This window comes from Podarcis liolepis (genome assembly GCF_965112155.1).
Source record: "Podarcis liolepis genome assembly, chromosome: 6".
Lineage (NCBI taxonomy): Eukaryota > Metazoa > Chordata > Lepidosauria > Squamata > Lacertidae > Podarcis > Podarcis liolepis.
This window is the reverse complement of record NC_139559.1, coordinates 56865477-56878070: the sequence shown is the minus strand read 5'-3', so window position 1 is coordinate 56878070 and position 12594 is coordinate 56865477. Positions and strand designations below refer to the sequence as shown.

Sequence of the window (12594 nt, the reverse complement as noted above, 5' to 3'; positions counted from 1 at the left end):
TTTTATTTTATTTTTTGCCTCTTTGTTGTGAACCTGCAGGATAAATCTGAATATGAGATGAGGTAGTAACTAAAGAACAATTTCTCCTGCTTTCTAAGGAGCTCTAATACCTTAAGCAGTGATAAAGTAGCAGCTGGCACACTATGTTTTTATTTCTGAATAGCCAGGGCATAATGCACAGCATTAATCCTTCCAGCTGTCCAGTAGTTAAACAGCATGTAAAATCAATGGTGTAGTATTCTTTCCTGCCTTATATTATTTATCAAAGACTTACACTTGATAAACCTGCAACTATTATTGTTTCCATCTCTGTGTTCCTTTTAGATTCTTCTGTGTTCTTTGACTGTGACAAAATAATGAAATGGGGGAATTTGGAAGAAACATTTTGCTCTAATGGCTTGGAAGAGAGCCAAGGGGCTATTCCAGTCTCCACTAGGCATAAGTTCAGATAATGAGATATGTATTGCTATAATGTTTAGCATCAGACTGTCATATTTAGTTGGAAGTACTAACTGAAGAGCCCATTACCTTGTATTTTACTTGAAAACTATTTTTGAAGATAATTTCTTCATAATGTCTCCTGTTTTCCTTCCACTCCTTCCCACGGGCCTTTTTCTCCACCTGTCCCAGCCTTTTATGGGTAAAATTTGATGTGCCAAACTCCAGCTTTCTCCTGATTCTTTTCCTCTTTGCTTCAGTGGAGTTAATGACAAAATGTGCTAAATACTGGGGATATTTAGGCCTTGAAATGCAGCAGTCTTCATCTCTGCCCTAGTGGAGAATTCCCATCAAGAGAATTAAATTAGCGGATGTAGAAGTTTTATGGGGCGATGACCCCACTTACTTGTACTAGGAACAGTGCCTTATACATCATTATTCAGTAGAGTTGCACTGCTGGGAGTCTGTGTCTCAGTCGTTGTAGCTGCAAGGTTCTCTTACTGAATGAAGCAAGCTTTTCTTATTCCTTTTGATCAGCTTAGATTATTCTTATTCTGCTCATTGACTCAGAAGTTGACCGTGAGCGTAGAAGTTGGGAGGGAGTTTCTGCTCTGATAGATGGGTTTCCAGGGCATGCTTATTTCCAGGGCCTTTATCTGCTTGAGAATTTGAAATCCAAAATGTGTATCATTTGGTTATGGGAGGATAGCATTTTTCAAAGATTGTGCACCTATATATTCATTATAAAAATGTGTCATTACTTTGTTTATATAATTCAAAACTGGCCTGTTTTTCATTAATTCATTTTTTTAAAGATCATAACAATACAACTTTTTAAAATTTACACTCAAACCTTCAATAACTACTCTTTTTAAGGCAGTTTTACAATGCCACACTGGCTGCTACAGTAGCTTTGTTAATAGTAGTCTGTCTAACTTGAAAAAGTCCTTCTTGCATTCAGATAGGTTGGCCAGAGCATGAAATGAAAGCTCCTTCCTTGGCCCTAACACCTTTAGCTCATGTCCTGCTTTCCATTCCACTTCTGGATAACTCCAGTACTTTGGAACAAGAAGCACAAAATAGCTAATACAGTGGTACCCCGCAAGACGAACGCCTCGCAAGACGGAAAACCCGCTAGACGAAAGGGTTTTCCGTTTTGGAGGCGCTTCGCAAAACGAATTTCCCTATGGGCTTGCTTCGCAAGACGACAGCCCATAGGGAAATCTCAGGGACAGCGGGGAAGCGCAGCGCGTCTTCCCCACTGTCCTCGGACCTCCTCCCGCCGCCGGCTTCGGAACGAAGCTCCGATGCCGGGCGGCGGAGGGGGAAAGCCTCCCGCCGCCGCGCGGCATCGGGACGAAGCCCCGATGCCGGGCGGCGGAGGGGGAACGTCTCCCCCCGCCGCGCGGCATCGGGACGAAGCCCCAATGCCGGGCGGCGGAGGGGGAACTTCTCCTCCCGCCGCGCGGCATCGGGACGAAGCCCCGATGCCCGGCGGCGGAGGGGGAACGTCCCCCCCCCGCCGCGCGGCATCGGGACGAAGCTCCGATGCCGGGAGGGGGAGGGGGAAAGCCTTCTCCCGCCGCCCGGCATCGGATGGCTTTCCTGAAGACTTGGGGTGGGAGGAGGGTTTTCCTTCCCACCGCCAACATTCAGAATGCTGTTCTGAATGTTGGCGGTGGGGAGGAAAAACCCTCCTCCCACGCAAGCCCCGGGAACAGAGGGAAAGCGCTGCGCCCCTTCCCCTCTGTTCCCGTACCTGTCCTGAAGGCTTGCGGTGCGGAGAAAAGCCCTTCTCCGCACCGCCAGCCTGGCAAGCGGTTTCCCTAGGAACGCATTAATTGATTTTCAATGCATTCCTATGGGAAACCGTGCTTCGCAAGACGAAAAACCCGCAAGAAGAAAAAACTTGCGGAACGAATTAATTTCGTCTTGCGAGGCACCACTGTAGAAGGTTATGTGGCAGTGAAGCGTTCTTTACTGATTCCAGTGGAGCCATTCTGCGGTACCAGACTAGCCTTCATCAGCCATTGATTTGATCCAGTTCATTTTCAAAATGAGTAATGGTTCTTTTGCATCCAAAGTGTTTCCAGGGAAATTGTTCCAAAATTTTTACTCTATGCATTTCAGGAATATGTTTTCCTGCCACAGTTCATATCACTGGACCATGTTTTATTATGTGACAAATAATATTAGCTGTTTCAACATGCCATGCCATGTACCAAATATGTGAGCTAATAGTCAATTACACGCACAACCTCATTTGTTTCTGGGGAAGCTGTTGCGAAATTGCTAGTTTAGCTGACAAATTTCATCCAGACTGGAGAATAAATGGGCACATACCAAAGCAATTCAGTACAAACTGAACATACTGGGAATGCTAATTGGTTGTAATGCTGCACTTGTTGTATTGAGGGGTAAAGTGCATTAAGTAACCTGGTGGGCCATTTTTTGATTGGCAGATTGACAAGAACTTGCCTGAAACGCACCACTGCCTCGGAAACTATTTTGGGAAAAGTTGTTTTCACAACAATACCTTTACCTGTGATATTTGTGAGGAAAATTGTTACCTTTATTACATAGCCTAAAAGTGCTGTGGCATGTATATAAATGGGTTGATTGATTTACCAGTTAATTGGTTAAACTGGCTACAGTTAGTCAACTAAAAACAAAAGTAAGACATTTATAGCAGTTTATAAACTTTGAAACTTGATATGAACTCTCTAAACATTTCTCACACTTAAGAAACCCAACTGAAGAACCCCAAGGGTTTATTACCACAACCCATAGAGATGTAGTCATCTCAGGTAGTAGACTGGGGATGCCGTTGAAGGAGAGTTTCCCCTCCCCTCTCTTAAGTCCTACAGTCTCTCAGAGGTCATCTTTCAGGGGTGACTTGCCAGTAATTGAGTCAAAAGTGAGCAGGATCCCCCTCCTCACTCTGACACCCCCTTTCCCCTCTCTTTTTGACACCCTTTTCTCCCCTCCTCCTCCTTCCTTTCCTCCCAGTGGTTTGCAAGGAGAGAAACAGAGAAACAGATCTCTCTTGCTAGCAGTCTGAGCTGATCCCTTGCAAAGGGCTTTTGAAATTAAGTCACATGTGGCAGTCGGACCATAGTTCGCCCATCCCTACATTAAAGTATGGTAATTTTGTCAAATTAGGAGTGGCACTCTTTGGACTTTCCGTCTCAAGTAGCAATATACCTAACATCTCTTCTGGAGCTATTTTCCCAGTATTGTTCTACCCAGGGTTAATGATCTGACTATGGCAGCAGCTAACCATTCAGTCAAAGCACTTGTATGGAAATTTGCAGTTGGAGAAGCTTTTTTTGCTTGTCCCTTCTTTTATTATAAAGCACTCTTAAGGAAAAGAATGCAAGAGACAGCTTAATGCCCTTACATACCTATTGAGTCACTGCTTTTTTTCTTTCCTTCCATTTCCCCCCTCCACATACACACAGACAAATAACTGTAGGAAATGAGGTGCATTATGCCAGTTTTCATAATATACTCTTCTTAACTGCATCATTTCAGTTTTCTAGTGAACAAAACATGTATGGGGGCATTTGGTCATAAGATATATATTGGTCTATAGATGAATAAATATGCTTCTCCATCTCTCTTTCTCTCTTCTACCCCACTCCACACTTTTCTTTCTTTTTAGAGGAAGATGTAGGGAAAGTAAGGCTGCATTATGTTTACTGCTCTCATTTTAATGCTCCTGGTACAACTTTCCTTGGTATCTAGGATCCTGAAGATTACTTTTGAGAGCTCTTTAAGTGGCTTCTTCAACTGCAATTGCAGCAGCTCTTTCTTGGAACCTTGAAGAACAAAACTAAAAAGAAATCCATATCGTACTGTAACAATAGCAAAATCAAAGAAAGTAAACAGATGGCTTCTGTTAAAGCCAGCACATCTTATTTATGATCATTTAGCATTGCATCCATTGGTTATTTGAGATGGCCTTTGATGTGAGAACACATAGGTCCATAAGCAGGCACAGAGGAGACGAGGAAGAAGCATTATATTAATTTGTATCAGCTGCTGGTGGAGGGTCATTTTTGTGCATATGTGTGGAATGGTCTTATTTGCATGTTTGGCAGATTTCAATAGACAGAGAAAAGGTATACAAGCAGAAGGAAGGGCGGAGATGAGCTAATGAAGAAAGAAAGAAAGAAATGCTTGTTAGACCCACAGGAAAGAGAAATAAATTCACAGCTGAAGTTTATAAATTGCATCAGCCCGGCCAAAAAAAAGGAGGGGTGCTTATGCAAACTTTGCTCATTGATTTGTAATCCACTCAAATGAAATCTACAAAGGCAATTTCCTCTATGCAACCTGGAGTGCTACATTAGCAGCGTACAGTCACTGCATCTTTCACGTTTATCACAACTCTTTGAACTTTTCAGGAAAGCTTTTATCCTTGCTACCGTAAATTATTATCTAATAAGGGAATGAGGCTAGTGATCCAAGAGGGCTGCTGTTGAGCTATTAAGCAAGATGAATAGGTCAGTTGAAAGTGCCAATTAAGTACAGGGTACTTGGGGGAAGCGAAGGGAGAGATGGTCACTCTCTGGCTGTAGGAAAGTGTTAGCTACGATGGTCATGGGTTGGATCATGTCTGCATGATCATGAAGTTCTGAAATCTTAGACTTCTGGCAGTTTGAAATAAGCACCAGAAGGACTGGCATTAAGGTAAGTCACACATCCCTTTGTATAGGAGACTGAATTACATACTATGTAGCCCATGTGGACTTGTTTATAGGATTGAGGAGCGATTTCACAGCAACTTGATAATTCAGGATTGCAGTTCCAAAACCATCAGGCTCAATCTTGGAATGCATGAGCAACCCCCAAAGTATCTCTGATCCCCCTACAAAAACACAAGGAGCCCCCATCAGTGTAAATACCGTAATTTTTGCTCTATAAGACTCACTTTTTCCCTCCTAAAAAGTAAGGGGAAATGTGTGTGCGTCTTATGGAGCGAATGCAGGCTGCACAGGCTATCACAGAAGCTAGAACAGCAAGAGGGATTGCTGCTTTCCCTGCGCAGCGATCCCTCTTGCTGTTTTGGCTTCTGAGATTCAGAATATTTTTTTCTTGTTTTCCTCCTCCAAATACTAGGTGCGTCTTGTGGTCTGGTGCGTCTTATAGAGAGAAAAATACGGTAGGTTTGTGGAACTGTTGCCAAAGCCTTCCTCTACTCCTGACCTAGTTGGTGCAAAGCTGCTGCAATGCTGTTGTCTTTAAGCTCAGCCTACAATCACAACAGAGGTGAGGGGAAAGTGCCCAGTTTTCTTTAGCATCCTTCAGCCATGGGCCTGGGCATTAGGCTGAGCAAGGCTGCTTTTCACTCAAGCACACAGGAGCCTCCAAAAGAGCTTCGTGTACCACCAGGGCCTGTGGGCAAAAGCCAGGGCTTACAGGTGTCTTCCCCTGCTCCTGAGGATCTCACAGCACATGCCAAGCCCAGTGGTGCAGGGAGTGTACCAGGTGGTAGGCTAAGGAATGGAGGAGGGAGGGAGTGCCTGTCTTCAAGCCAGAGGGTTGGCCCCCTGAAGCTCCTGACAAGGGGGCAGAGCCCAGGAGAGGAAGTCTTGAGGCTGAGGCTTAAAAAGGCTCAGTCTACTCTCAACCTCTATTTGAGCAAGTTGGTCACTTGGAGCTTTCTGTGGTCAGGCAATTCTTGCCCTGTAGAATCCAGCAGCAGGCCAAAACACCTTTTGGGAACTGGGGTGGTCAAGGTGTTAATTAAAAAGGAAAGTGCCAAGTCTTTTCTCAGTATTTCAAAGGAAGTCTCCAGTTGTGTTTTCATAAGTGGTGGGAATTAGGTGACTTGGCAGCTTTTAGCTGTAATGGGGAACTTAAAGAGATTCAGGGTCGGCCTTTGTCACACCACTCCTGTCCTGTGCCTTAGCACACTGCACTCTACTGTTTTAAGCTATTCTTTCCCTGCTGACTCACTTCTGGCATTGGAGCGAAGCTTGGCAGAAGCAGTTAGCTCAGTTGGTTAGAGCATGGTGCTGATGATGCCAAGGTTGCAAGTTTGATCCCCTGCATATTCCTGCATTGAAGTGGCTTGGACTAGATGACCCTTAGGGTCCCTTCCAACTCCACAATTCTATGATTTCTATGAGTATAAAGCAGCAGAGTATGGTAAAGTGAAGTAGGAGGAGGGTGCGGGCTTCACTCTCCTCTTCTACTGCTTTTTATATAAAACATTAACCCACCCCCTGCCTTAAAGTCAAACAGGCATGTTTCATAAACTCTTCTATGTACAGTTTGACCCAATTCTGTGTACCTCCATCCTGCAGTTAAGTTGCATATCACAGACTTTGGGCACAAGCCACCTGATGCTGCAAATGAAACAAGGAAAGAAATTTAGAATTGAGGCTTGCAGCTAATTAGATACCTTGGCATAAATAAAGACCAGTGGACCAGTTGTGGGGGGTTCTTAACAGCCTCCTCCAGCTTAACCCCCCTCCTCCATATTGTTATTATCTCAGCTACTAGTAAGCTGTGTGGGATCTCACTGGAATGGTACAGGTTAACTTCAACTGTTAACAATAAAATGCCCTCTTGCGCCAATTAAAAGAACTTGTTTCCAAGAATGATGTTTCATGTTGCATAACTTGTAAAAGTAATCATTTCCCTATGGATCCTTGAAAGTGCTGAAGCAGAGGTGTGTGAGTGTGTCTTAATAGCAAAACAAATTAGACACAATTAAGAGTTTTCAATGGTAGCTCTTGATGGGGGGGGGGTGAATTTGCTTTTGCTAATCTAAGTGACCATTAGTTCCCTGCCCCTAGGGCACCTGGAAGTTTTAATTTGAACTACTTCCTCTGGTTCAACTTTGAATCAGGCATGCAGAGATTGGAGGAGAGAGAAAAATATCAATCCCAACTTTATAGCTCAGAAAACTCTCATTTGTATGCAAATGCCACACGGTGACTTCCAGGGGAAAATTTCACTGTGTTGCAAAGGGGCTTATCAGTGCAACTCAGAAGCTAAATCCCTGCGTACCTCACTGAGCATTTGCCCTATGCATACCTCTTAATGTGTTCAAAACAAGACATGCTGTGAAATTCAGAAATCTACTTACGTTTGGAGGGGAATGAAATTGGCACTCATGAAGAGCCAGAGCAGAGTATACTGTAGTGCAGATAACAAGCCTGCACGCACTTGAGTCATTCCCTGGTCTTTAACTGGGGCATTCTGATATCTGGCCTCCCCAACTGGCTGCAATGCTGATCTCCAGCCTTTCTATGCAACTGATTTGCTCTTTTCCCCCTCCAAATTTCTACAGTTGTTCCCTCTCACTGTTTTATAGTTTTTCCTTTAGCTCAGCCTCAATGCTAGACAACAAGCCATTTTCCCATTTGCATGCATTTTGAAGAGCGAGCATGAGCAAATGAGACTGAAGTGTTCTCCCCCTCTTGATGCTCCCTTGGGGGTGGGGAGAATGCACATTGCAGGGGCAACTTCTTGAGTTCCTAGTTGCATATTGCATTACGCAGCTAAAGGCCCCTCTTCTCCCCCAGCCCCTTGACACTCTTGCACTCACTACAGACATAAAGATGGCACAGGACACACCATCCCTTTTGGGTTCTTGTTGGGTTAGCAGGCACCAGCAAGGAGAGAAGTATTAAAATGAACCTTTCCTTAGTCGAGTATTCAAGATATATTTTATGACCCTTCTGATCACCTGGAGTAAACTGAATACCCCTTATCGATTTGTTTGCCATCTTTGCGACTCATCCACTTCTTCTTTGTTCAGCCCTGTAGCACACAATCAGGAATGCATGAAGTATCCCTGGGAAAGACAGGTAGCTAATTTCCCCCCTGGCGCTCTCTCTGCTGATGAGCAGGAAGCAGGCCATGCAAGCTGTGCACCTTTTGGCTCTGTAGTTACCATTATGAATCGGGTTGGTGTTGGTGCAGTAATATAAGCTATATCAGATGCACTGTGTGGACCTTCCAGTCCCTGAAATAGAGATGTATAGCTGTGCCCTTGGTGGTAGTGGATAAGAATGAGGATAGCAAGAGCAATCTCTCTTATTTCTTTCAATGAGGAGCAAGTGGAAGCATCAGAATGGAAGAGTAGGAGGCAATAGTGATAAAAATGCACACATGTGCATGCAATAAAAATGCATGTTAATCCCCACCCCCATTGGGAAATAGGAAACAAAAAGAGATTTGGGTGGCTCTTTGGAAAAAGGCTGAAACGCTGAAAATATGGAAGACTATGTCTGTTGGGTAGGCTTGAGCTCTCCTAACTCGCCTCTTTTGCTTTTATTCCACAGTCTGTTCCCCTACTGAGTTCCAGTGCAGCAACAAGACCTGCATAGCTACAATTTTTGTCTGTGATGGTGACGATGACTGTGGTGATGGCAGTGATGAGAGGAAGTGCCCACCCCTCACCTGCAACCCCAACGAGTTCCAGTGCAATAACAGCCTGTGCATCCCAGAGATCTGGGTCTGTGACAATCAGCCTGATTGTGAGGACCATTCCGATGAGTCAACGGAGAAGTGTGGCTTCAAAGCCAAGCCGCAAGCCACAAGCACCTGTGCAGCTCACGAGTTCCGGTGCGGCAATGGAGAATGCATCCATCTGAACTGGAAATGTGATGGAGATGAGGACTGCAAAGACAAGTCGGATGAGCAAGATTGTCGTAAGTGTCCACGGGGCATTGAAGGGCACATGGGGAGTTAGCCTTCTCATGGGGTATTTTTGTGGGCATGTCAACGGCCATCTATCCTAAAGTGATTGCCCTTGCAATCCAGCCCTATGCATGCTTACTTGGAGGTAACATCTCACTGAGTTCAGAGGGTCTTACTCCCAGAGATGCATAGAACTGCAGCCTTTCATGATTACATGTGAATCAGTAAATCGGAGGTTGAAGTTGAAGGAACAGGTTACCCAAAGCTGACTGTGCAGTCACCCGAACCAGGCCCCAAAATTCCCAAATTCTTTCTTCAAGGATCCATTAGCTAAAATCCATTAGCTTGAGCTGTATAACAGTTGCAGAAGAGCTGCCACCACCAAGCCAAGCCAGGGCTCTTCTTTCATGCATCTTTTATCTCAAGATAAGGTGTCATTAGGGGATTAGGTTTCTGTTCCATCCTGACCTGTGAATCACCCAACATAATCAGGAAAATAGTGTTGCTCAAACTCCGGGTTATTATTTCAAGATAAAAATTCTGAAGTCCAGCCCCATGATAGCTAAATTATTATGGTAGAAATGAGCCCACAGGCTCCCAAGAGCAACATGTTATATTTTAAAAAGCAAACTTTATTACTGTGTGTGTGTACGCGTGCACGCGCGCACACACACACACACAGCTAAATACATACAATTTGTACCCAAATGTGACTTCAGCAGTTTCAGAAAAGCATGTATTTTAGATAGAACCTGCTTCAGATTTCCCTTTTTATAAATTATTTCCTTGAAATGTTAATATTCTCACCATCTTTTTCCTTTTTACATTTTCTTTATACAATCTGTAGGATTATACCCATTTGGGGTATTTCCTTTTTTCCCCCCAAAGATATTTATTGAAGTTTTTAAAATATAACAATGAAAATGAAAAATAAAAAGAAACAAAATACAACATAAAAACAATTAAAAAACAAATAATTTTCCATAACATATCTTCCTTACACTTATTTCCCCAGACCTCCTCATACCTCCCTTCTTTGTATTCCACTTCAATTTGTTAGTTCAGCAAATCCTTACCATTAAGCTTTTACCCATTTGTAAACCTTTTTTTTTTCGTATCTCCTAAAGCATTACAGCTGGAAACCCCTTCTAACATTCATCAATTTTACAATATTTCTGTAAATAGTCTTTAAATTTCTTCCAGTCTTCTTTCACCAACTCTTCTCCCTGGTCTCGGATTCTGCCAGTCATTTCTGCCAATTCCATGTAGTCAATCACCTTCATCTGCCATTCTTCCAGAGTGGGTACCATTTGGGGTATTTCCGCTACTGTTTTGCAATTACTATTATTTCCATTTTCTTTGTATGTATATAGTACAGTGGTACTTTGGTTGCCAAACAGCTTGGCTCCCAAACAAATCAGCTCCTGAATACTGCAAACCCGAAAAGTGAGTGTTTCAGTTTGTGAACGTTTTTCGGAAACCGAACGTCCAACACAGCTTCCATGGCTTCTGATTGGGTGCAGGAAGTTCCTACAGTCAATTGGAAGCCGTGCCTTGGTTTTCAAACAGTTCTGGGAGTTGAACGGACTCTGGGAACAAGTTCAACAACCAAGGTACCACTGTATAATAATAGTAATCTATACCCTTATTTATCGAATTACATATTAGCCCTTAAATTCATGAGCAACAGTTCTAGGCAAAGTGATAATGCTGCTGGCTTCTGTATAACATTTCTCCTGGCAGTTGGGTAACCAGTCAGAGTTGATGGGCTAGTTAATTCTGTTAAGGCTATCCATAGAAAGGCATTTGCAGTATACTTTTCTGCTCCCGAACTGAGACTATTGAAGAAACACTGCTATCTACAGCTGCATAAGTTTTGCATGCTAAAATAGAAGCTCCTCTCACAGAAGTCATCAAGGTGTTCACGGCCCCAAGTTACTGAATAATGGATTTCTCTCCAGTTAGCTTTGTGCCTTCCACAGATTGCTGCAATGTTTGGGGATGTTTCATCCATTTTTCAGATGCTAAAAAGCTTAAGCTGGTCATTCACCCAATGACTGTGGGAGAGAGAGAAGGAAATGGAGAAAATGTTTCACTGAAATATTCATAATTGTGACACATGAATGACATGAAATATTTACATTTAACAGCTACGTGTAAGCAGGATGGCTGACGAATGGCCATCTGTGAGGGCTGAATATTTTCGTTCCCTTTAGAAAGCCTCTTTCAATTTACATACAAAACTATAGGGAAAATCACTGGATATTATATGAATAAGTCCAATAACTAAGCAATGCCTGCCTTCAGGAATTTAACTCTGGTTTAAAAATCTCCCTTTGGGCTCCTGCATATACCACTTATTTTTCCCATCCAATCTTTGTCTTCCATCTTGCTTTCGTGACACCTCTTTCCTATATTGTGGCAAGGAATCTTAACAGGAACAGCCTAGAATTTTCTTCTTCCTTCCATCCTTTTTTGTTTTTAATAGCTTGTTCGGATCAGTAAGACGATGTCTTATCCAATGTGTGTCATGTTGATGTCCTGGAGACAAACATCATCATCATCATCATCATTAATAATAATAATAATAATAATTTATTTATTTGTACCCCACCCATCTGGCTGGGTCTCCCCAGCCACTCTGGGCGGCTTCTAACAAATATTAAAAATACATTAAAATGCCACACATAAAAAATTTCCCTAATCAGGGCTGCCTTCAGATGTCTTCTAAATGTCAGGTAGTTGTTTATCTCTTTGACATCTGGTGGGAGGGCATTCCACAGGGTCGCCGCCACTACCAAGAAGGCCCTCTGCCTGGTTCCCTGTAGCTTTGCTTCTTGCAGTGAGGGAACCGCTAGAAGGCCCTTGGCACTGGACCTCAGTGTCCGGGCAGAACGATGGGGGGTGGAGATGCTCCTTCAGGTATACTGGGCCGAGGCCATTTAGGGCTTTAAAGGTCAGCACCATCACTTTGAATTGTGCTCAGAAACGTACTGGGAGCAATGTAGGTCTTTCAGGACCAGTGATATATGGTCTCAGTGGCCACTCCCAGTCACCAGTCTAGCTGCCGCATTCTGGATTAACTGCAGTTTCCGGGTCACCTTCAAAGGTAGCCCCACGTAGAGCACATTGCAATAGTCCAAGTGGGAGATAACTACAGCATGCACCATTCAGGCGAGACAGTCCACGGGCAAGTAGGGTCTCAGCCTGCATACCAGATGGAGCTGATAGACAGCTGCCCTGGATACAGATTTGACCTGCGCCTCCATGGACAGCTGTGAGTCCAAAATGACTCCCAGGCTGCGCACCTGGTCCTTCAGGGGCACAGTTACCCCATTCAAGACCAGGGAATCCCCCACACCAACCCGCTCCCTGTCCCCCCAAAACAGTACTTCTGTCTTGTCAGGATTCAACCTCAATCCATTAGCCACCATCCATCCTCCAACCGCCTCCGGGCACTCACACAGGACAAGGGGCGCCGACTTATAAAAACTA

The 12594-nt window shown here is 43.8% G+C and overlaps 1 protein-coding gene across 4 annotated transcripts in view; it reads left to right on the top strand.

Moving 5' to 3' along the window:
* Positions 1–12594, top strand: part of LRP8 (LDL receptor related protein 8) — a 195928-nt gene that overhangs the window by 147479 nt on the left and 35855 nt on the right. For all 4 annotated transcript variants that reach the window (XM_083510074.1, XM_083510073.1, XM_083510071.1 and 1 more), the window contains one exon: positions 8742–9110. In XM_083510074.1, coding sequence (XP_083366200.1) covers positions 8742–9110 — 369 coding nt within the window. The remainder of the gene's footprint in view (positions 1–8741; positions 9111–12594) is intronic.